The sequence below is a fragment of the Perognathus longimembris genome, chromosome 2 (assembly GCF_023159225.1).
Source record: "Perognathus longimembris pacificus isolate PPM17 chromosome 2, ASM2315922v1, whole genome shotgun sequence".
NCBI classification, from domain to species: Eukaryota; Metazoa; Chordata; class Mammalia; order Rodentia; family Heteromyidae; genus Perognathus; species Perognathus longimembris.
Window position 1 is genome coordinate 46,060,322 of NC_063162.1, and position 21,280 is coordinate 46,081,601.

At 48.7% G+C, this 21,280-nt stretch overlaps 2 protein-coding genes across 2 annotated transcripts; one reads left to right on the forward strand and one right to left on the reverse strand.

Moving 5' to 3' along the window:
* Positions 1 to 1,197: 1,197 nt before the first annotated feature.
* LOC125343363 (crooked neck-like protein 1) lies at positions 1,198 to 3,246 on the reverse strand. The gene has a single exon (XM_048335742.1). The coding sequence runs from the start codon at positions 3,244 to 3,246 to the stop codon at positions 1,198 to 1,200; it is 2,049 nt and encodes a 682-aa protein (XP_048191699.1).
* Positions 3,247 to 9,975: 6,729 nt separating this feature from the next.
* LOC125344068 (SNW domain-containing protein 1-like) lies at positions 9,976 to 11,589 on the forward strand. The gene has a single exon (XM_048336671.1). It carries the CDS (start codon positions 9,976 to 9,978, stop codon positions 11,587 to 11,589), a length of 1,614 nt encoding a protein of 537 aa, XP_048192628.1.
* The last annotated feature ends 9,691 nt before the right edge of the window (positions 11,590 to 21,280 follow it).

Sequence of the window (21,280 nt, forward strand, 5' to 3'; positions counted from 1 at the left end):
CAGCACAGCAGGGGAAAGTTTCACTTGCTAGCACATTTTCACACTGAGAACATCCTCCTCATTGTGATTGGTGTTACCTCATTGATAAGCAGCCATTCTTATTCAAAAGATCACCCCTGTGACTACTAATGGCACACAAAAGGAAGTGGTCTTGACTGTGGGGCTGGGCAGGGAGAGGGATGGTATGTTCTCTAAGTGCCACATGGTGGCAGAAGCACTAACACAACACACTCTTGGCAAAAAGGCAGTCATTCAGAGCCATATTTTCAATCCTTCTATGTCTTATAATGAAAATTAGCCCTGGGAGCTGGCACCCAGATATGATTTCATGCTGACCATTTACAGAGTGTACCCCCCTCACTTGCGTCATTAGGGTTCTGGACAAAGTGCACTGAGCGGGAAGAGAGGAGTATCTACTGCTAACTCCTCTTCTTGCCTTCAACATCATGTTCCTCGGTGCTGGAGGAGAAGGTGGTCCCCATGGAATTTTATGCTTGATCTTCAACCTCAGAGCATCCATGGGAGCTTTGCCTTTTCTTTCTTTCTGTGTGCGTGTGTGTGTGTGTGTGTGTGTGTGTTTGTGTGTGTGAGTGTATGTGTGTCGGTCATGGCACTTGATCTCTGGACCTGGCAGCTGTCCCTGAGCTCATCAGCTCAAGGCTAGCACTCTACTACTTGAGCCACAGTGCCACTTCCAATTTTCTGGTGGTTGATTGGAGATAAGGCTCTCACACACTTTCCTGTCTGGCTTAGCGTTGAACCTCGATCCTCACATCTCAGTCTCCTGAGGAGCTAGGATTCATTCTGCATGTCTACTGTCCAAAAAACCCTCCTTTTAGCTCCAGATGTCAGCGTGTAAGATGTACAGTGAGCATGAGACAGTGTCTCAGCTGCTCAAGTTGGCAGAGCTTCAGCAGCCTTATTCGGGAAGAGTTTCTTTCTCTTTTAGATTTTCATTCAGTGGTGAAAAATTCTTTCACTCAAAACTCCCCACCCCTGACTAATCCAAAACGTCTCTGTGAAACCATTAACAAATATACCTGTCAAAGCTTTGAAAGCTTTCTAGTGAAAGATAGGTAAAGTTCCAGGGGCGAAGAGTCCCAAAGGAAGTTTATAAACCACAAGACCAAAGAGAACCACAATGCCCAATGCTTCTTGCTTTGCAGGAATGTTGGAACTGCACTCTCCTTCATGTCCTCATGAGCACGTTGCTCGGCAGCCTCCTTTCTCCTGTTGTTGTTTCTTCCAATGTTTGGCCATGGCCAGGAGCTTGAGGTTAGCTAGGTTGGCGGCTGCGTCTTCTGGGAAGATATAGTCATAGTATTCTTCCCAGGCTGCCTCAGACCCATAGTCAGTCTGGACCTTTCTTCTCTTCTTGGCTTTCTTTGGCATGAGTTTGTTTACTCGGTCCTTCTCTGATACTGTCCCAAATTCATCTTCGAAGCTCCTCCAAGATTCCAGCAGCAGCAGCCTGTCTTCCTTGTCTTCACAGTTCCTCATGGTTTGGTTAGCCTCCTCATAGATCTGTCTGCATCTAGCCACACTTCCTTCTTCTCCTGTAGACAACTCAAAGCGAGCCCAGCTGATCCATACTTTGACGTGTTGCGTGCGCTGGAGCAAGCGTCGGTAAAGGTTTCGTGGTCTCTCCGTTTCTTCCTGCTCCATTTCAAAGTCGATGTACGATTTCCAAAGCACCTCTGGCATGTCTAAGCGTGGCTGGCTGATGGCTAACTCATAAATCGCCCGGGCTCTCTCCAGATCCCCAAGGAGTGTCTCTACTTCCGCAAACTGAATCCACGAGGCACAATTCTCAGGTGCAAATTCCAGCCACTTCTCGTAAAGCTTCCGGCATCTGTCGAATTCTCGCAGCTGCAGTTCCAGCTCTATGTAGCCTTTGAACAACTTGTTCTTTGGACATTTGCCCAGGGAAGTCCCCAAAACTCTCCTGGCAAATGGTACATTTTTCTGTCGTATTTCAAATTTGGCGTAATAGAGCCACATTTTGGCAAATGTGAACTTGCGGTGAGGAATTAATTGCAAAGAGGCCTGATACACCTGTCTGGTCCTGTCGGGATCCTTTGCCTCCAGTTCTTCATAGAGCGCATAGTGGACCCAGAGGTAGATGTAGCGCTTCCAGTGCCTCTTCTCCTCACTGGGGGGGACGTTGGCCACGGCTCTCTCATAAACCTCTCGCACTGTTTCCGCTTCTGCGTGGCTTTCCAGCAGGCGCAAGTAATCAAACCAGGCATCGAAATTGAGCGGATTAGCCCTCACTTCTGCTTCATACTTGGCCCTGCATTTGCTCTCGATGAGAGCTTCAATACCCGGCCTGTCACCAAACTTCTTCTCAAAGATGGTGTAGCTTTTCAAGAGCTCCTGGGCCCGGTGTTTGGGAATTCTGTCCAAGGCATACTTGTAGATGACTCGGGCCCTCTCCACTTCTTTCTGGTTTTCCTCAAACTTGGCAAACGCAACGAAAAGGCGTTCATCCATGTGTTCTTCTCCAAAGAACTCCACAGCTCTCTCATACACTTGGCGGGCATGGGCAAAGGCAGCCTGCTTCTCTTCGGAGCGGGCATATTTGATCCAGTTCTTCACGTGCGGGTGCACAAGAACAAATCGTTGATAAATGGTGCGTGCCCGCTCCACCTCTCTGTATCTCAGCTCCAAGTTAATGTAGGCGTGCCAGGCTTGCTCCTCGGGCTGCCATTCCATCCAGCGCTCAAACACCTGCCGGGCACCGGCAATGTTCCCCAGCATCTCCTCCATGGCCGTGTACTTGTACCAGAACTGGCTGACTCGCGGCAGCGTGGTGACGGCCCGCTCCCACACATTCCGGGCATGGTTGACCTGGCGATTCTTCATTTCCATTTCTGCGTAGCTCAGCCAGAGGGGGATGTTGCCATAGTCCACATCTAAAGCACGCTCGTAGATGGACCGAGCCCTTTGGATCTCCTTTAGACTTTCTTCCCACCTGGCGTATTTGATCCAGTTCCTCAGCACAGTCCTGTTTTTCCTGAGGTTGTCTTCGAAAGTCTTCCTTCTCCTCAGCTTGTAGTCACTGAGTTCTTCCTGGTCCGCGATCCTCTGTGCAGGCGGAGGCGGCCGAAGTTCGAGCTCTCGTTCTTTGGCTTCTCGGAGCAGTTGCTCGGCAGTGATCTGAACGGGAGCTGCAGCTTTGTTTTTGACCTTGGCTGCTTGAGGAATCCTCTGTTTCCCGGCTGTGGCGGAGGAGGAGGCCGCCATGTCTGCAGGAGGAGAGCCCCGGAGACACCCGCGCAGCACGCACTGGAAACCCAGTCAGCGGCCCAAGTTCAGGAGAGTTGCCTACACTGCGAAGAGTCCCCAAGACAAAGCGAATCGCTGGGCAGAGCTGAGCCCTAGGAGAGACAAACAGCAGCCAACTCGCCTGCCTGCCCGCTGGCCCAGCTGCAGGAGATGGGGGCTGGCTGAGAGGCCTTTGCCTCCTGAGGTGGAGCAGAGGGATTATATAAGGGAGGGTGAGGAGGAGGCGTGGCCAGGGTGGATCCGGAATTGTCTTGGAACCCAGGGAACCTGTCACTGGGCACGGGAGGCGGGACCAGGGGGAAGGAGGGCGTGGACTCAGAGCAGCAGGAAGTGACCTCCAAGCCTGGGGCACTTTGCTGACTCATGCTCAGGAGCTGGACAGCGGTGATCACATGATTCCCTCAGGGGGAGTCTGAACAAAAGCCTATGGAGGAGAGCAGGGGAAGGGGAGGGGAGGGCATCATGCTCCCTTCTAGACCGAACTTTCAAAAATCTTTATAGTTAGGGAGGCTCATGGAAAACCAATCATCCAGAAGCCTAAGCCAGTGAGACCCAGCAAGAATATCTTGAAGGAGAAGGATGAGATGGAACTTGACCCACCAGATATCCCACTAGAGAAATGGACATGGCGCAGAGTGGATTGATGGGCTAAGGGAAGCAGGCACTGAGCTACGTGGAAAGGGAGCATTGCACAAGTAGCCTCTCAAGTCCAGGATAGGGGGAGGGTGGGAACAGACAGCCTGGGACTTGAGCCCATAAAGTGTATCAGCCACTTTAAGTGCCATGGCTGTTGTCACTCTGGTGTTTTCCATTCCTACAAGTTATGTCTACACAGCAAAGCAAATCTTTGTAGCAACTGTTTAGTTTTCTGTTTGTTTCTCTGGGTTTTATTGGCTGTTGCTTATTGGCTTTGTTTTGGGTTTTGTTTTTTGGTGGGGTATGTGGGTTTTGTGGCAGCACTGTGGCTTTAACTCAAGGCCTTGCATGTGGCTCAGCTGGTACTCTGCCATTTGAGCCATACCACCAGCCTGGCTTCCTGTCTGCTGGTTCGTTTTGCTTAGTGGGTTGGTTTCTAGTCCTGGCACTTGAATTGGGGCCCAGGCCCTTTCCCTGAGCCTGAGGTGCTGCTTTCAGTTATTTTTGAGCAGTTTACTGGAGATGAGAGTCTCACAGACTTTCCTACCTGGGCTGGCTTCCAACCATGATCCTCGGAGCTCAGCCTCCTGTGTAGATAAGTTTACAGGTAGGAGCCTCCAGAGACTTGCACAGGTTGTTTCATTGAGAGGACTTAAACATCCTAGGATTCTGGTGGCCAAAATGGTCCTGGAGCCCCCTGTGGCCAACAGGGGGCAGACTTTGCTGACTGTAACTGTAGGAAGAACACTTTCCAATTGTCCACCTCCTAGGGAGAACCAGGAAACTTGGTGGGTATATTTATTTGATATGTTTGTATTGTGGTTCCAGTCCTGGGGCTTTAATTCAGGGCCCTGGCACTGTCCCTGAGCTTCTTCTTGCTCAAGGCTAATTTTCTGCCTTCCAGCCTTTTCTGAATATTTCATTGGAGTGAAGAGTCTCTTGAGCTTTCCTCCCCAGTTTGGCTTTGGACACCAATGTGCAGATCTTAGCCTCCTGGATATCCTGTATTACAGGCATGAGCTACCAGTGCCCAGCTAGCTGGCTAGCTTTGAATCTTGCCTTCTGCCTTCTTCTGCCACCCACCCAGAAACTAACACAGTGTACCAAGACAAGAAGAGATGTCTTGACAGCTTGTTCTAGCAGCCACATCCTAATCGTTAGTGACCACTTTTGACCTGCTGCCCATCAAATACTGAGAATTTGGTGATTTGAAACAACAATAAGAGAAAAAATATTATTTTTAACGTTTAGCAATGTGCTCTAGGCTGGCCTCAAGCTCTCACTCCTCTTGCCTCAGTCTCACTCGTGCTAGCATGGCAAGCAAGCCTGACTATTCCTCAAAACAAAAAATTGTTCTTCCTCATGTTTCCCTATGTTGACTGGTGTTTCTCGGCTCTTGCCTTGGGGTGGCAGTCAGGTACCTTCTAGGGCTATAGGCTAAGCAGGTCTGGACATGCCCAAGGCTGGCCAATGATGAGCATAGCTCCTCACTCAAGTCAACCAGGACCTGTCAGGTGTGAGATAAAAGAAGAAAGCCTCCCACCTCCTTACAATGAAGACCTATGATGGAATGAGCATGATTAATGTTGGCAACACTGCTTCCTTGCTTAATCTCCAGTAGGGCAGAGTTGTTCCCTCTGATCTGTCTGTCCCCGACTTGGTCAAAGCACTGTGGCATTTTCCTAGTCGCTTTTAAATAAATACACCCCTGTTGTGGTTGTGGCAATCCCTCCCTATGTATCCAACCAAGTACAATGAAAGCATGTGTGCATTCAAATTCTGTTATGTGGTTGTTCCTAACAGCTTCAGGTGTCTGAATGGTTCAGCACTGTACATGAACTAGGTAATCCTATCAAATAGTCGATTGTTCCTAGATACCTTCCATATAGAAATGACTATGATACACATAGCGCTTAGGACAATGTGTTCCTGCATTTATGTGTCAAGGTGGATAATCACTAAACTCCTGAGGCCCCTCTAAGGTGTCCTCGGTAATATGAAGAAGCTGAACCCTCTGGGCCTGGTTGGTGGGTTCCCCCATGGAAGGTTTGCAGAAAGGAGACTGCCACATGCTTGAGGCAGGATAGAGTTTATTTCATTTTAGTTTCTTTATTTTGCCTTCCACAAGGAAATAATCATTTAACTCTACAAGCTTACAAATGAAAGTGTAGGGAAAGAAAACATGGAAAGGCTCAGAGGAAGCATTCTGAGTCAGGTATGGTAGCCGAAGGTGGAGGAGCTGAGTTGGATGAGGCTGGGTGGCTGGAATTTCAGAGCTGGAGGTTAAAGCCTGGGCCCTTGGCTGTCAGCTGAGGCCCCGTGGTTTGTGGTGGTGAGGTGCAAGCTGGTCTCCTTCAGGTCTCCTCCCCATGCTGGCTGTAACCTGGACCCAAGGGCTGGTGGAGTGCTTCAGGGCCTGCCACTCCAAATAGGCAGGCTATGTGGAGAACAAGGAAGGGTCTATAGCAGTGTTGGGTTGGGGGATGGGGGAAAGTGTGTCATGGAAAAACTCCTGCTTGAGGCCATCTTCCATGTTCATCAGACTCCCCAGGTCAGGAACTTTTTCATGAGATCCAAGTCCTGGTCTGAGAGCAGGGCCCCAAGTGGTTCCGGAGCTGGTTGTAGAGCTGTTGGCTGAAGGTCATCTTCTTCAGGGCCAGGCACTCTCTCATTGGAGCCTGGCCAGATGAGTCAGCAGCTCTCCCAAAAGAATTGATTGATTGATTGATTGATTCATTCATTCATTCATTCACTCATTTACTTACGTAGATATTCATTTGCATGTGTGTTTTGAATGAATACAGTTGCCCTAGACAAGACCTTCATTCTCCACTCCAAAGTCAAACAGCACAGTGACGGGAATCAAATGGCTGTCATATTGTTACATGAAAAAACCTATAGTGCTTAACTGAAAAGAATGTTTGGTTTCTGTGATATCTCATCCATGCAGGTTGGTCAGTCTTGATATCCTCTTTGGCAGTACATACTACCTACCCTTCATTGAAAATCACCCACCCATAACCTTCTTGTAACGTACATCTTGTAGTTTAGTAACCTAGCAGCCTAACAGCCCTGCTTACGTTAGCTACCATTTTTAATCACTATATAAGCGGCTGTGCAAAAAATAAAGTTTGAGACCTTGATCAGAATCCTGTCTTGGTCTCCTTCCTTGTGTCTGATTTGTCTCTCATTCAGGTCCACTCCCCCTCGGGTTCCTGTTGACAAAACCCAGCTGGCTGGGACAAGCACAGTAGGGTTAAATTTTATTTTCTAGCACATTTTCAGGCTGTGAATATCCTCCTCATTGTGTTTGGGGCTACTTCATTGATAAGCAGCAATTCTTACACAAAAGATCACCCCTGTGGCTACTAATGGCACACAAAAGGAAGTGGTCTTGACTGTGGGGTTGGCCAGGGAGAGGGAGGATATGTTCTCTAGTGGTGTCAGAAGCACAAACACAACACACTCTTGGAAACAAGGCAGTCATTCAGAGTCGCATTTTCAATCCTTCTATGTTCCTGATTAGCTGGGGCATTGTCGCTTAACAGCAAGACAGTCAAAGTTTGCAAAAGACATCTGGGGTCAGCCTTCACCAGTTATGGACCTGGAGACTGTTAGTGGGGGATGCTACAAGGGACTTTTGGTGCCAGTCCCCTCCTGCTATGTATACATTAGTTACTTATTGGGGCAGTAACTTGATTGCCTGGTGGAGCACCTGGCATTTCAAATATTTATCTGCTGATATTCCAGTACACAGCACAATTATCAAGCAAGGCAGTGAAGCATCTTACAAACAATGGCTAAAGCATCCTAACTTTAACTGACCTCTGGTCAAATGAATTCTCTCTGGCTACCTTGATTATTTTAGACTGCATTTTGTGCAGGCTTCACACTGACATGTTCCGCAGTTATTCCAGGACGTTTCAGGGCCCAGTCAGGCCCAAGCTACAATATGGAGGTGCACTAGCTGCTCAGGCTCCTCAAGGATTGAAGTAGTCAGGTCTCTTCTCTACCATCTCTCATGTGATTCAGGGAGGAGGTGTGGAAGCATGATCAGTAAAAGCTAAGAATCCACCCCTGCTCAACCTGGAAGTGCTTTGCTTGATCTGAGTCCCTGACTAGCCAGTGAGTGCCTGCAAAACTGACAATAAGGAGAGGTGGGGGTTGAGTTAATTTTCATATACGCTCAGGTTCCCTGATTAAACTTAAGAGCCATACTGTTAACACAGAGATGAAACGACCAGGGTAGACCATCCCCTGCAGAACTCTAGGCCCCTTAGCTTGTTGACTGTGCAAAGGTGACTTGGGTACAGTGGTTAGATCTCAAGAAAAAATTCTTGACATATTTTCAGAGGAGTAGGTTAACTTGGAGGAGAGTCTCCACCATGATTTTTTCTAGGAGTCCTCCTAGGCACCCACCAATATTTTCATGTTCAGCATGAGGTCTGCCTAGACCAAGCAACAGAAGTGCAGCTCGCCACTACCCCATACTCGCCACTATCGCATAGGCCTTCAGGGTAGTCTACGCCACAGCCAACTTGCACAGGAGTGCTGGAGGACAAGGGCCTTGCACCTGCCACCACACATCAGGGGGCATCAGCCTTGGGCCCCAGATTCAGCCCCTGGCTGTGAAGCTCCAAAACCCAGGCCCCTCCAGATGGGGCTCCTCCATCCAGAGCCGCCTTCAACCAAGAAACCCAGCTGACGTGGCTCGCTTCCTCTTAATGATTCTTTTCAGTTTAGAGTGTGATCTGTGAACTTGTGCAATTCAATGAATATTTCCTCGTGGGAGGTAAAAATGAAATGAAATAAACTGATTGTTGCCTGAACCATGGACAGGGTGGTCTGTCTCCTCTCAGGGAACCTTTCACAAGGGAAGCCAACCACCTGGCCTGGCTTCTCTATATTTACTGAGGATGAAAGAGGCCAGTCCATACCAGCCCCCCTTGAGTAGGAAGTTACCTGAGCCCCTCTCCCTCCAGCATACAAGGACAAACCCGCGTCCTGTTATTTACTGTTATCTGAACTTTGCAGCCTGCAAGCAGGAACAAGCAGAAGGCACCAGCCCTGCTCCGGAAAATTGTGTCTAAAAGGACACTTCATCATTCCAAAAATCTGCGCACCCATGCAGCTTGGCACGTATCCCCTACTAGCCCAAATTAGTGTAAAGGAAAAGAAAATTCTTTCCCTAAACAAGGGTAGAGTTGGGGACTCCACCGTGTGAAGGAAACATCTGCAATTGGTAACCGCTAGACAAGGACACTTTCAGGAGAGGTCAGGAGGTGAGCGGATTACCCACCTTCCCACAGAAAATGGAATTATCATGTCAAATCCAATCAGCCCACACCCCTCCCCATTGCTCCAATGCCGGCCCTTATCTTGGATCAAACTCCTGTTGCCACCAGGGGAAACACCAAGTGGAACAGGAGTTCTCATTCTCCACTAGACTCTCAGCTCTCTTCTTGTGCAGCCCCTGCATCCAGACTCCTCTGCGTAGACCCATGTGCACATTTACTACCATGGGACGGTTACTGCTGCCTTCATCTGATCCTTCTCCCCCTAAACTCCATGCCCCTGAGTGACCAGGAAGGAGCCAGAGAGAATGGGTGGCCCTTCTGAAGCACAGAGACAATGCAGTGCAATGTTCCCTCTCTCTGGGGAAGGGCCCCTCAACTCCTCCCCTTTCAGAAGGAAAGCATGATAGGCCTTATGCCAAATCACCCGAGCATACCCAACCAATTACCTCCAAGGGACCATCCCTTGACTGTGAGTCAGCCAAAGGGCCCCAGGCACTGAGGCCACTTCCCCTCTACCCAGACAGACCGACCACGCCCTCACCCACCCTGGCCACCTCTCCTTCAGACAGTGAGAGGTCCCCTAGGCTCTGAGGCCCTTTCCCCATCTGCTCTGGCCACACCTCCTCCCTGCCTTCCCCTATATAGGCTTCTCCACCCCTAAGCTTGGCCAGTCCCGTGGCAGTCTCACCTGAGCAAGCAGGAAGTTTGATCTTGCTGGCGGGCCCCTCCTCAACCCACTCTTTCCCCTGAGGAGATGGTGCTCACCGCATGCTTGCCTGCGCCCACTGGGCTATCTCAGAACCAAACTGAAGCCAGAGAGAAGGCTAGATGTCACGGACACTGGCAGGCCTCCCTGGCCTCCTCCCGCAGAGAACCTCCCCCATATGGGCTCCGCAAAGGCTGGACACCCTGCTGCTTAGAGGACTTTGGAGACGGAGGCGCGTTCCCAGAGATCCCTGTGGCCCAGTGGCCGCTGGATATGGGTCGCGGGAAAACAAGGGCCAATGCACTGGCCATTCAGGTCGATTCCCGAGGGCGACTCCAATACCAAGCAATTGCTCGACAAGGACAGCCAAAAGCCAGGGTCATTTACAGCCAGCACGCTGACCTGGTCCCAAAGGAGGTGACCAATGCAGAGGATCCAGACCTGCGGAGACCCGACCAAGAGGCCATTCAAGAGACCACAGCAAAGACTCGGGCAGCCTTAGAGAAGCTTGTGTGGCAGAAGGTTGCTGCAGCCATGCCGGCTGGAGAAGCTGAGAGACCGGCCCCTGCTCAGTATGTGCGATACACGCCCTCTCAACAAGGAGAGGCATGGAACTCAGGGGCTAAGCAGAGGGTGATTCGGGTGGTGGACATGCAGAAAGATCCCATGGAGCCTCCGAGATTCAAGATCAATCAGAAGATTCCCCGGCCACCGCCTTCTCCTCCTGTACCTGTGCTGCGGTCCCCAAGTCGACGGATGACTGTGAAGGAACAACAAGAGTGGAAGATCCCCCCTTGCATTTCCAACTGGAAAAATGCAAAGGGTTATACAATTCCACTAGACAAGCGTCTGGCCACTGGTGCGAGAGGACTCCAGGCGGTGTGCATCAAGGATACCTTTGCTAAGCTGGCCCAAGCTCTCTATATTGCTGACCGCAAGGCTCGGGAGGCTGTCGAGGCCCGGGCCCAAGTGGAGAGGAAGATGGCTCACAAAGCAAAACAGAAACATGAGGAGAGACTGAGAGAGCTGGCCCAAAGGACCAGGGAGAGCAGAGCTGGGAGCAAAGCCCGAGTGGACAGAGAGGATGGGGAGCCACAGGAGAGGGCAGGGATCCGACAGGAGAGGCAGAAAGACAGGCGGTGTGACCGCAATCTTTACAGGGCAGCTCCGAAGAGGACGTGGAAACGACAGCATATTGAGCAACGAGATATCACTGAAGTCATTGCTCTCAGTGTCCCCAATCCTGGAACCTCCAATGAAGGTCAGTATTATGACCCAAGGCTCTTCAAGCAGCCCAAGGGTATGGACAGTGGCTTTGCCGGTGGAGAAGATGACTTTTACAACCTTTATGGCCACTCCTGGAGAGGGGCTGAACCCATGGCCCATACTATCTATAGGCCCAGGCCAGATCTGGACAAGGACATGTATGGCAACGACCTAGAAGCCAGAATGGAGACCCACAGGTTCTTTCCATGCAAAGAGTTTTCCGATTCAGAACAGAGGCAGGGAAGATTAGAAGGACCTGTTGAGTTTGAGGAAGATCCTTTTGGTTTGGACAAGTTTCTGCAAGAAGCAAAGCGGCAAGGCGGCTCAAAAAGACCCTCGGAGAGGAGCCAAGCCCTGGAACAGGAGCATGGAGGCAAGAAGAGGAGGAAGGCATAGATACTCCTTTCTTCCCCCTCGGTGAACTTGGTCCACAACCCTGATGGTGCCATTCCTGGGGGTACACTGTGTAGATGGTCAGAAGAAATCCAAATCTGGGAACCAGTTTCCAGGTTTGCAGGTGCTTCTGCCACCATGTGGCACTTAGAGAACATACCCTCCCTCTCCCTGCCCAACTCCACAATCAAAGCCACTTCCGTTTGTATGCCATTCGGAGTCACAGGGGTGATCTTTTGTGTAAGAATGGCTGCTTCTCAATGAAGTAACCCCAATGGCAATGAGGAGGATGTTCACAGGCTGGAAATGTGCTAGCAAGGGAAACTTTCCTCTACTGTTCTGTTTGACTTTGAAGTGGGGAAAAGGAGGTGTTGTTTCGGGCAACTGTTTGTATTGATTGAAAACACACATACAAATAAATAAATGCCTATGTAAGTAAATGAATGAATCAATAAATGAATAAACTCATTTTGGAGAGTTGCTGACTCACAAGACCTTATGTCCCCAGGAAGTTGGAAACTGATCTGATCCACAAGGTTTATAGGACCACAAGTGAGAACATCCCTGCCATCAAGAAGATCATCCTCAGTCATCTCTCCCAGAGCAAACTTCACAAGCCCTTTCAGGCGCTGATATCAGACTTATGAGAGAATGAACGAGTGTGGGGATAAGAGAAGCACAGAAGGCCTAGGGTAGTGTTGAAGTAGAATAGAAAGACAGATGGTTAAGGATAGAGACAGTGTTAGGTTTTTAAAGTAGGTAGCTGGTAAAGGAGAATGCCACACGGTATTCAGGCAGGAGAGAACATTTATTACTGAACTGCTGGCCTGTGGCCAAGATGATCCATGGCCAGAGAGAAGGGAGAGAGAGAGAGAGAGCGCGACCCCCACCCAGCCCTGCTTTATTTAGGGCAGGGGCAAGGGGTGTGGCCAGGTGGATTAGGAGGTGACCTCAGGGAAAGGGGAGGTAACTTCCTCCAGGTCTGCTGGTTACCCAGGTAACTGGATGGAGACTTAATGAGGTGGAGGCATCTGCATGTAGCCCTCAGGGAGAGGACCTTACAGACAGAAGGGACAATGGAGGCAGATGGGAAGGGTAGAAGGTGACAGGAACGGTAGAGGATGAAGGGGAAGATGGAAGCTGAGGAGAAGTGTGGTGGGAGCTTGGAAGTTTGGAGGGGAAGTGAAGTGTAGAGCAGAAAAGGAAGGATGAATGGAATGATACATAGGAAAGGAGGGTGGAAGGGAAAGAAAAGAGTGATTCAAAAAGGGATGGGTGAAGAGGAAAGAAAGGTTGGAGAAAGAGGGGAAGGATAGATGTGATTAGAAAGGTGCAGGTGAAGGAGAGAGTAGACAGGAGGTAGTGTTGGGGGAAAAGAGAAGGTTTGAGATGGAAAGGATGGGTGGATGTGAAGTGAAGGCTGTGAGAGAAGAAAACCTTTGAGGAAGAAGGGAAAGAATGTGAAAGAAGGATGCAGGCACCGAGCTACCACCAGGCTATGGGAAGGGAGCATTGCCCTAGTAGTCCCTCAAGTCCAGGATAGGGGGAGAGTGGGAAAAGACAGTCTGGTACTTGAGTCAATAATGTGATTCAGCCACGTTAACTGCTATGGCTGTTGTCACTCTAGTATTTTTCATTCCCACAAATTATGTCCACACAGTAAAGCAAATCTTTGTACCAACTGTTTGGTTTTTGTGTTTGTTTCTCTGGGTTTTATTGGATGTTGCTTATTGCTTTGTTTTGGTTCTGTTTTAGTTTTGGGTTTGTTTGATTTTAAAGATTTTTTGTCTTTTGATTTTTAGTACTAGGGATCAAACCCAGGTCGTTGCACTTGCTAGGCAGGTGCTTTGCCACTGATCTATATCCCAGCCCTGTTTTTGTTTTTTAATGGGGTATATGTGTTTTGTGACAGCATTGGGTCTTTAAATCAGGCATTGCACATGGTTCAGCTGTTGCTCTGCGATTTGAGCCATTCGAGTAGCCCGGCCACCTATCTGCTGGTTCATTTTGCTTTGTGGGTTGGTTTCCAGTCCTGGCACTTGAATTGAGGCCTGGGCCCTGTCCTTGAGTCTGAGGTGCAGCTTTTAGTTATTTTTGAGCAGTTTACTGGAGATGAGAGTCTCATGGAATTTCCTACCTGGGCTGACTTCCAACCCTGATCCTCAGAGCTCAGACTTCTGGGTAGATAAGTTTACAGGTAGGAGCCTCCAGAGCCCAGCACACATTGTTTTATAGAAAGGATTTAAGCATCCTAGCATTCTAGTAGCCAAAATGGTCCTGGAGCCAATCCCCTGGGGCCAACAGGGGGCAGACTGTGCTCATTGTTACTGTGGGAAGAACACTTTCCTAGGCAGAGCGAGGAACATTGCTGGGTATATTTATTGGATATGCATGTAATCTGGTTCCAGCCCTGGGTCTTGAATTCAGGCCTGGGGCACTGTCCCTGAGATTCAATTGGCTCAAGGCTAATTTTCTGCCTCTCAGCCAAAGATCTAACTTCCTGCTTTTTCTGAGAATTTCATTAGAGGTATGAGTCTCATGAACTTTCCTACCTAGGTTGACTGTGAACCCCCATGCGCAGATCTCAGCCTCCTGGATATCCTGTATTACAGGCATGAGCCACCAGTGCCCACCTAGCTGGCTAGCTTTGAATCTGGCCTTCTGCCTCTCCTGCCACCCACACAGACACTAACACAGTGTAACAAGACAAGAAGATATGGGTTGACAGCTTGTTCTAGTAGCCACATCCTAATCATTAGTGACCACCTTTGACCTGCTGCCCATCAAATACTGAGAATTTGGTGATTTGAAACAACAGTAACAGAAAAAAAGATTTCTTTCCTTTTTTTTTTTTTTTTTAACATTTAGCAATGTGATCCAGACTGGCTTCAAGCTCTCACTCCTCTTGCCTCAGTCTCACTACTGCTAGTTTGGCAAGCAAGCCCGATTACACCTCAAAACCAAAAATTGTTCTTCCTAATGCTTCCTTAAGTTGACTGGTCTCGTTCAGCTCTTGACTGGGGGCAGCAGTCAGGTACCTGTTGGGGCTGTAGGGTAAGCAGGTCTGGACTTGCACACGGCTGGCCAATGATGAGCAGAAGCCATGTTTGGGTCACAGCTTCTCACTCAAGTCAACCAGGAACAGGGCAAGGACCTGTCAGGTATGACATTAAAAAAGCCTCACAGCTGCTTACAATGAAGACCTATGATAGAATGAGCAGGGTTAATGTTGCCAATACTACTTCCATGCTTAATCTCCAGTTGGGCAGAGTTGTTCCCTTGGATCTGCCTCTCCCTGACTTGTTCAAAGCACTGTGGCATTTTCCTAGTAGCTTCTAAATAAATACACACCTGATGTGGTTGTGGCAATCCCTTCCTAGGTACCAAACCAAGTACAATAAAAGGATGTTTCTATCTAAAGTCTCTTATGCAGTTTTCCGAGCGCTGATATCCACCATGGTCAATGATTAAGCACTGTACATGAACTAAGTAATCCTATCAGGTTGTACCTAGTTGATTGTACCGAGTTATCTTCCATATATAGAAAGAAATGGCTAGGATACACACAGCACTTGGGGCAATGTATTCCTGCATTCATGTGTCAAGGTGGATAATGGCTAATCTTCCCAGCTCCCCTTTTAATGTGCCCTGAGTAAATATAAAGAAGCCCAACCCTGTGGGCCTGGTTGATGGATTCGCTCATGAGAGGATCGCTGAAAGGAGACCACCGCATGTTTCAGGCAGGAAAGAGTTTATTCCATTTTATTTTCTTTATTTTGCCTCCCACAAGAAAACAGTCGTTTAATTCTACAAGCCTAAAAATCAAAATGGAGGGAAAGAAAATATGGAAAGGCTCAGAGGAAGTGTTCTGAGTCAGGTGTGGTGGCCAAAGGTGGCTCTGGATGGAGGAGCCAAGTCTGCTTGAGGTTGGGTGGCTGGAAATTCACAGGTGGAGGCTAAAGCCCGGGGCCCCAGCTAAGGCCCCTCAGGTTGTGGTGGTGAGATTCAAGCCAGTCTCCTTCAGGTCTTGTCCCCCAGCTGGCTGTAACCTAGAACCCAGGGCTGGTGGGGTGCTTCAGCGTGTGCCACTCAGAACAGGCAGGCCCTGTGGGGAAAAAGGAAGGCTCTATGGCTGCGAAGAAGGCGTGGGAGGGGGGCAGGTAGGGGTGGGAGGGAGGTGCCTCATGGGAAAACTCCTGCTTGAGGCCATCTTTTCATCAGACTCCCCAGGGAACAGGTCAGGAACTTTTCCATGAGATCCAAGTCCTGGTCTCAGAGCAGGGCCCCAAGAAGCTGGTTGTAGAGCTGTTGGCCGAAGGTCATCTTCTTCAGGGCCAGGCACTCTCTCCTTGGAGCCTGGCCAGATTTTCTCACTTGGCATCCCCAAGGGAGGGGTCCTTGCAAACCTTGTGGATCAGATCAATCTCCAACTTCCCTGGGACACAGGGGCTTGTGATTCAGCAGCTCTTTTGAAAAGTGTTTATTGATTGATTGATTCATTTATTTATTTGCATGTGCTTGTGTGTGTGTGTGTGTGTGTGTGTGTGTGTGATTTGAATCAACCATTTGAATACAAACATTTCCCCTAAACAAGACCTTCTTTTCCCCACTCCAAAGTCCAACAGCACAGTAGGAGAAAGTTTCACTGGCTAGCACATTTCCAGACTGTGAACATTGTCCTCATTTGCCCAGGCCCGCGGGGTTTTGTCAACAGGAGCCCGAGGGGGAATTGACCTGAATGAGAGACAAACCAGACATAAGGAAGGAGACCAAGACAGGATTCTGATCAAGGTCTCAAACTTTATTTTTACACAGCAGCTTATATAGTGATTAGCAAGGGGGTAACTGACGTGAGCAGGGCTGTTGGGGGTGCTCGGCTCCTAAATCACAAAATGTACATTACAAGAAGGTTATGGGTGGGTGATTTTCAATGAAGGGTAAGATGTACTGCCAAACAGGATATCAGAACTAACCAACCTGCATGGATGAGGTATCACAGACACCAACCATTCTTTTCAATTAGCCCTATAGATTATTCATGTTACAATATGACAGCCATTTGGCTCCTGGCACTCATTGTGATTGGAGAAACTTCATTGATAAGCAGCCATTCTTACACAAAAGATCATCCCTGTGACTACTAATGGCACACAAAAGGAAGTGGTCTTTGTTAGGTCTTTTAAAGTAGGTAGCCAGTAAAGGAGAATGCCACATGGTATTCAGGCAGGAGAGAACATTTATTACTGAACTGCTCGCCTGTGGCCAAGATGATCGATGGCCTGAGAGAAGGGAGAGAGAGAGGGAGAGAGAGCGACCCCCACCCAGCCCTGCTTTATTTAGGGCAGGGGCAAGGGGTGTGGCTAGGTGGATTAGGAGGTGACCTCAGGGAAAGGGGAGGTAACTGCCTCCAGGTCTGCTGGTTACCCAGGTAACTGGGTGGAGACTTAATGAGGTGGGGGTATCTGCATGTAGCCCTCAGGGAGAGGACCTTACATTCCAGCCTTTTAATAGTTATGAAGAAGGGTGGAGACTCTCTCTGGCTGCTTCCTGCTGGCAAGGAGCGTAGGCATTAGGGGTAAAAGGCAGAAATGTGGCCCTTCCTGGAGAAAGCGAGCAGCAGGGTCCCTTGGTGGTAGATGCCAGTCCTTGAATGAAGCCTGGAAGAAGTCTCATGAGGCAGGGGCTGGGAAAAAAAAATATTAAGGCAAAAGGAAGAGTTTAGGGCACAAAATTAAAAATTGGGTGACTTGGACAGTTCTTATACTCAGGCATGGACATTAGATGGACAAGCTACTATCTCTTGATCCCCCGGCTCTGATTAATTTTGAAAGGGCGAGACAAAGTGACTCCATTTAGGATGCGATCATTCTCCTCTTACTCCACTCCATGATACTTGTTCCCGGAACTGGCTGAGTCCCAGTGGTCTAGGTGCTTGTTGCTGGGATGGCTTGCCCCCATTGGCATTCACGGGGTTTGAACTCCGGGCCTGGGCACTGTCCCTGAGCACTTCTGCTCAAGGCTAGTCCTCTACCACTTGAGCCATAGCTCCACTTCCAGCATTTGGCTGGTAAGAGATAAGTCTCTTCAGCCATGCTTCCAGCCTGGCTCTTCGCTGGTTAGTTGGGAGATGGAGTTTGAGGGATTTTCTGCCTGGGCTGGCTTCGAACTACAATCCCAGGCGTCTTTGCCACAAAAGCCCTTTTTGATTTCCAATTAAAACAACAAAGAGACCAAGGGGACTAGAGCTTACCTGTACCTTGTCAAGAATTGACCAAATACTTGCCAGAATTCTGCAATGACAAAACTCAGTAGATGTGATGAGTTTTAGCACAGATATATAGCTAGATGGACATACTAACAAATGACATTTACACAGACATACAGACTGTGCACATAGGTTTTACAGAATGCAAAAATGAATTTCAGCAGTAGACTCTTTTGTTTTTTTTTGTTGTTTTTTTTTTTTTTTTTTTGCCAGTCCTGGGCCTTGGACTCAGGGCCTGAGCACTGTCCCTGGCTTGTTCCCGCTCAAGGCTAGCACTCTGCCACTTGAGCCACAGCGCCGCTTCTGGCCATTTTCTGTATATGTGGTGCTGGGGAATCGAACCTAGGGCCTCGTGTATCCGAGGCAGGCACTCTTGCCACTAGGCTATATCCCCAGCCCAGCAGTAGACTCTTTTAGAATTCCAATAGTAAATGACTTTTTTTTTTTTTCCTCAATATTTTAAAACCACGTGGTCGGTTAGAAAAACAATTTTGCTAGCAAACAACAATTTTCAGATTATAAAATGGAGAAACCATATTTTGATAAACTCCAGTGGGATGCCATGTTTAGGGGGGTGGCAGGAGGACACAAACACACTAATAGAGAACACGTGGCATGGCATAATGGCGCCTGAGCTGATGCCTGTTAAACCCAATATCCACCACGTGGTCAATGCTAGAGAAAAGAACTTTTAGATATCTTTGCTGACAAAGCACATTGGTGGTCAAGCCTCAGTTTCGAAGGTCTGTGAAAAGAGGCAGCTTTGTGAGCAAGGCACACAACGATGGTACGACTTGGGAATTTTATAAAGTAAGCAAGTAAGCAGGAAGATGAGAGAGAGAGGGAGAAAAAGAGAGGAAAAGAGAAAGAGAGAGAGCCTGAATATAAGTGACTTCTAACCATTTACCATTGCAGTAGCAAAACCTGTATCTGAGCGAGTATTTCGAGCAGGCCTCATTGTCAAGAGGTGTGCTAGCAGTTTCCTGGCTTGGGTGTGACTGATGCAAAACCCAAAAAAGCATGGGAGGAAGGCGCCTGGTGAGTGGATGAGCGGCAGAAGCGGCGGACGGAGCGGCAGAGAACCGAGCAGCAGCAGTTTCACTCACCAGGGTAGACAAGTGGTGTGGAGGTGGAGGTGGATGTGGAGGCCAGCAATGGTATTAGTGAAAAGTGCCACGTGGCGACTCGCAGCAGGCAAATAGAAGGGAATTCCACCTGTCCTAATTCTGAAGCCCTATCCGAGTCACAACACCATATATGTTAGGTTTTTTTAAAGTAGGTAGCCGGTAAAGGAGAACGCCACGCAGTATTCAGGCAGGAAAGAAAGTTTATTACCAAACTGCTGGACTGTGGCCAAGATGATCCATGGCCGGAGAGAAGGGAGAGAGAGAGAGAGAGAGAGAGAGAGAGAGAGAGAGAGAGAGAGAGGGAGAGAGAGCGACCCCCACCCAGCCCTGACTTGTATCTATGGCAGGGGCAAGGGGTGTGGCCAGGTGGATTAGGAGGTGACCTCAGGGAAAGGGGAGGTAACTGCCTCCAGGTCTGCTGGTTACCCAGGTAACTGGGTGAGACTTAATGAGGTGGGGGCATCTACGTGGAGCCTTCCAGGGACAGACCTAACAGTCTTGACTGTGGGGTTGGGCAGGAAGAGGAAATATATGTTCTCTACGTGGTGACAGAAGCACAAACACAACACACTATTGGAGACAAGGCAGGCATTCAAAGTCTCATTTTCAATACTTCTATGTCTCATAATGAAACTCAGTATGGGAGCTGGCACCCAGATCTGATTTCATTCTGACCATTTACAGAGTGTACCCCCCCTCACTTGCATCATTACAGTTCTGGACAAAGTGCATTGAGCAGGAAGAGAGGAGTATCTACTCCTAACTCTTCTTGCCTTCATGATCATGTTCCTCGGTGCTGGAGGAGAAGGTGGTCCCCATGGAATTTACTGGTTGATCTTCAACCTCACAGGATCCGTGGGAGGTTTGCCTTTTCTTGATGTGTGTGTGTGTGTGTGTGTGTGTGTGTGTGTGTGTGTGTGTGTGTTGGTCCTGGCACTTGATCTATGGGCCGAGGAGCTGTCTCTGAGCTCTTCAGCTCAAGGCTAGCACTCTACTACTTGAGCCACAGTGCCACTTCCAATTTTCTGGTGGTTGATTGGAGATAAGGCTCTCACACACTCTCCTACCCAGGCTGGCTTTGAACCTCGATCCTCACATCTCAGTCTCTTGAGGAGCTAGGATTCATTCTGCATGTCTACTGTCCAAAACCCTCCTTTTAGCTTCAGAGCTAGATGCCATTCCTTGTGGAGACAGCGTGTAAGGTGTACAAAGAGCAGGAACCAGTTTCTCAGCTGCTCAACTTGGCAGGACTGCAGCAGCCTTATTCGGGAAGAGTTTCTTTCTCTTTTGGATTATCTTTCAGCGGTGAAAAATTCTTTCACTCACAACTCCCCACCCCTGACTAACCCAAAACGTCTCTGTGAAACCATTAACAAATATACCTGTCAAAGCTTTGGAACTTTTCTAGTGAAAAATAGGAAAACTTCCAGGGCTCAAGAGTCTCCGACCAAGTTTGTAAACCACAAAACCAAAGAGAACCACAACGCCCAATGCTTCTTGCTCTGCGGGAATGTTGGAGCTGCACTCTCCTCCATGTCCTCATGAGCATGATGCTCAGCAGCCTCCTTTCTCCTGTTGTTGTTTCTTCCAAAGTTTAGCCATGGCCAGGAGCTTGAGGTTAGCTAGGTTGGCGGCTGTATCTTCTGGGAAGATGTAGTCATAGTATTCTTACCAGGCTGCCTCAGACCCATTGTCAGTTTGGACCTTTCTTCTCTTCTTGGATTTCTCTGGCATGAGTTTGTTTACTCAGTCCTTCTCTGATACTGTCCCAAATTCATCTTCAAAGCTCCTCCAGGATTCCAGCAGCAGCAGCAGCCTGTCTTCCTTGTCTTCACAGTTCCTCATGGTTTGGTTAGCCTCCTCATAAATCTGTCTGCATCTAGCCTCACTTCCTTCTTCTCCCATAGACACCTTGAAGTGAGCCCTACTGGTACATACTTTGACGTGAGCTGGAGGAAGGGTCAGTAAAGATTTTGTGTTTCTCCGTTTCTTCCTGCTCCATTGTAAGGTGGATGCATTATTTCCATAGCAATCTAACCCTTATTTTCAAGAATTTTTATAGTTGCGAAGGGTCTGCAATTTTGGTGGGCGACTTCCTGATAACACAGGGTTGTCATTTTTAGAGGTAGAATTTGGGGATTTCATCTGGTCTGAGACAAGACAGCAGTATCAGTTCCTTAATAGTGAATGTGAATGTGGGTCCATTGAAAGAAGTCTTAAACTGGCAGGTTTGATCAATAAGAAAATAATTATTTATTAGAGGGCACAAAAATGGCAGAGGAAAGGCAGCCATCTATGCATT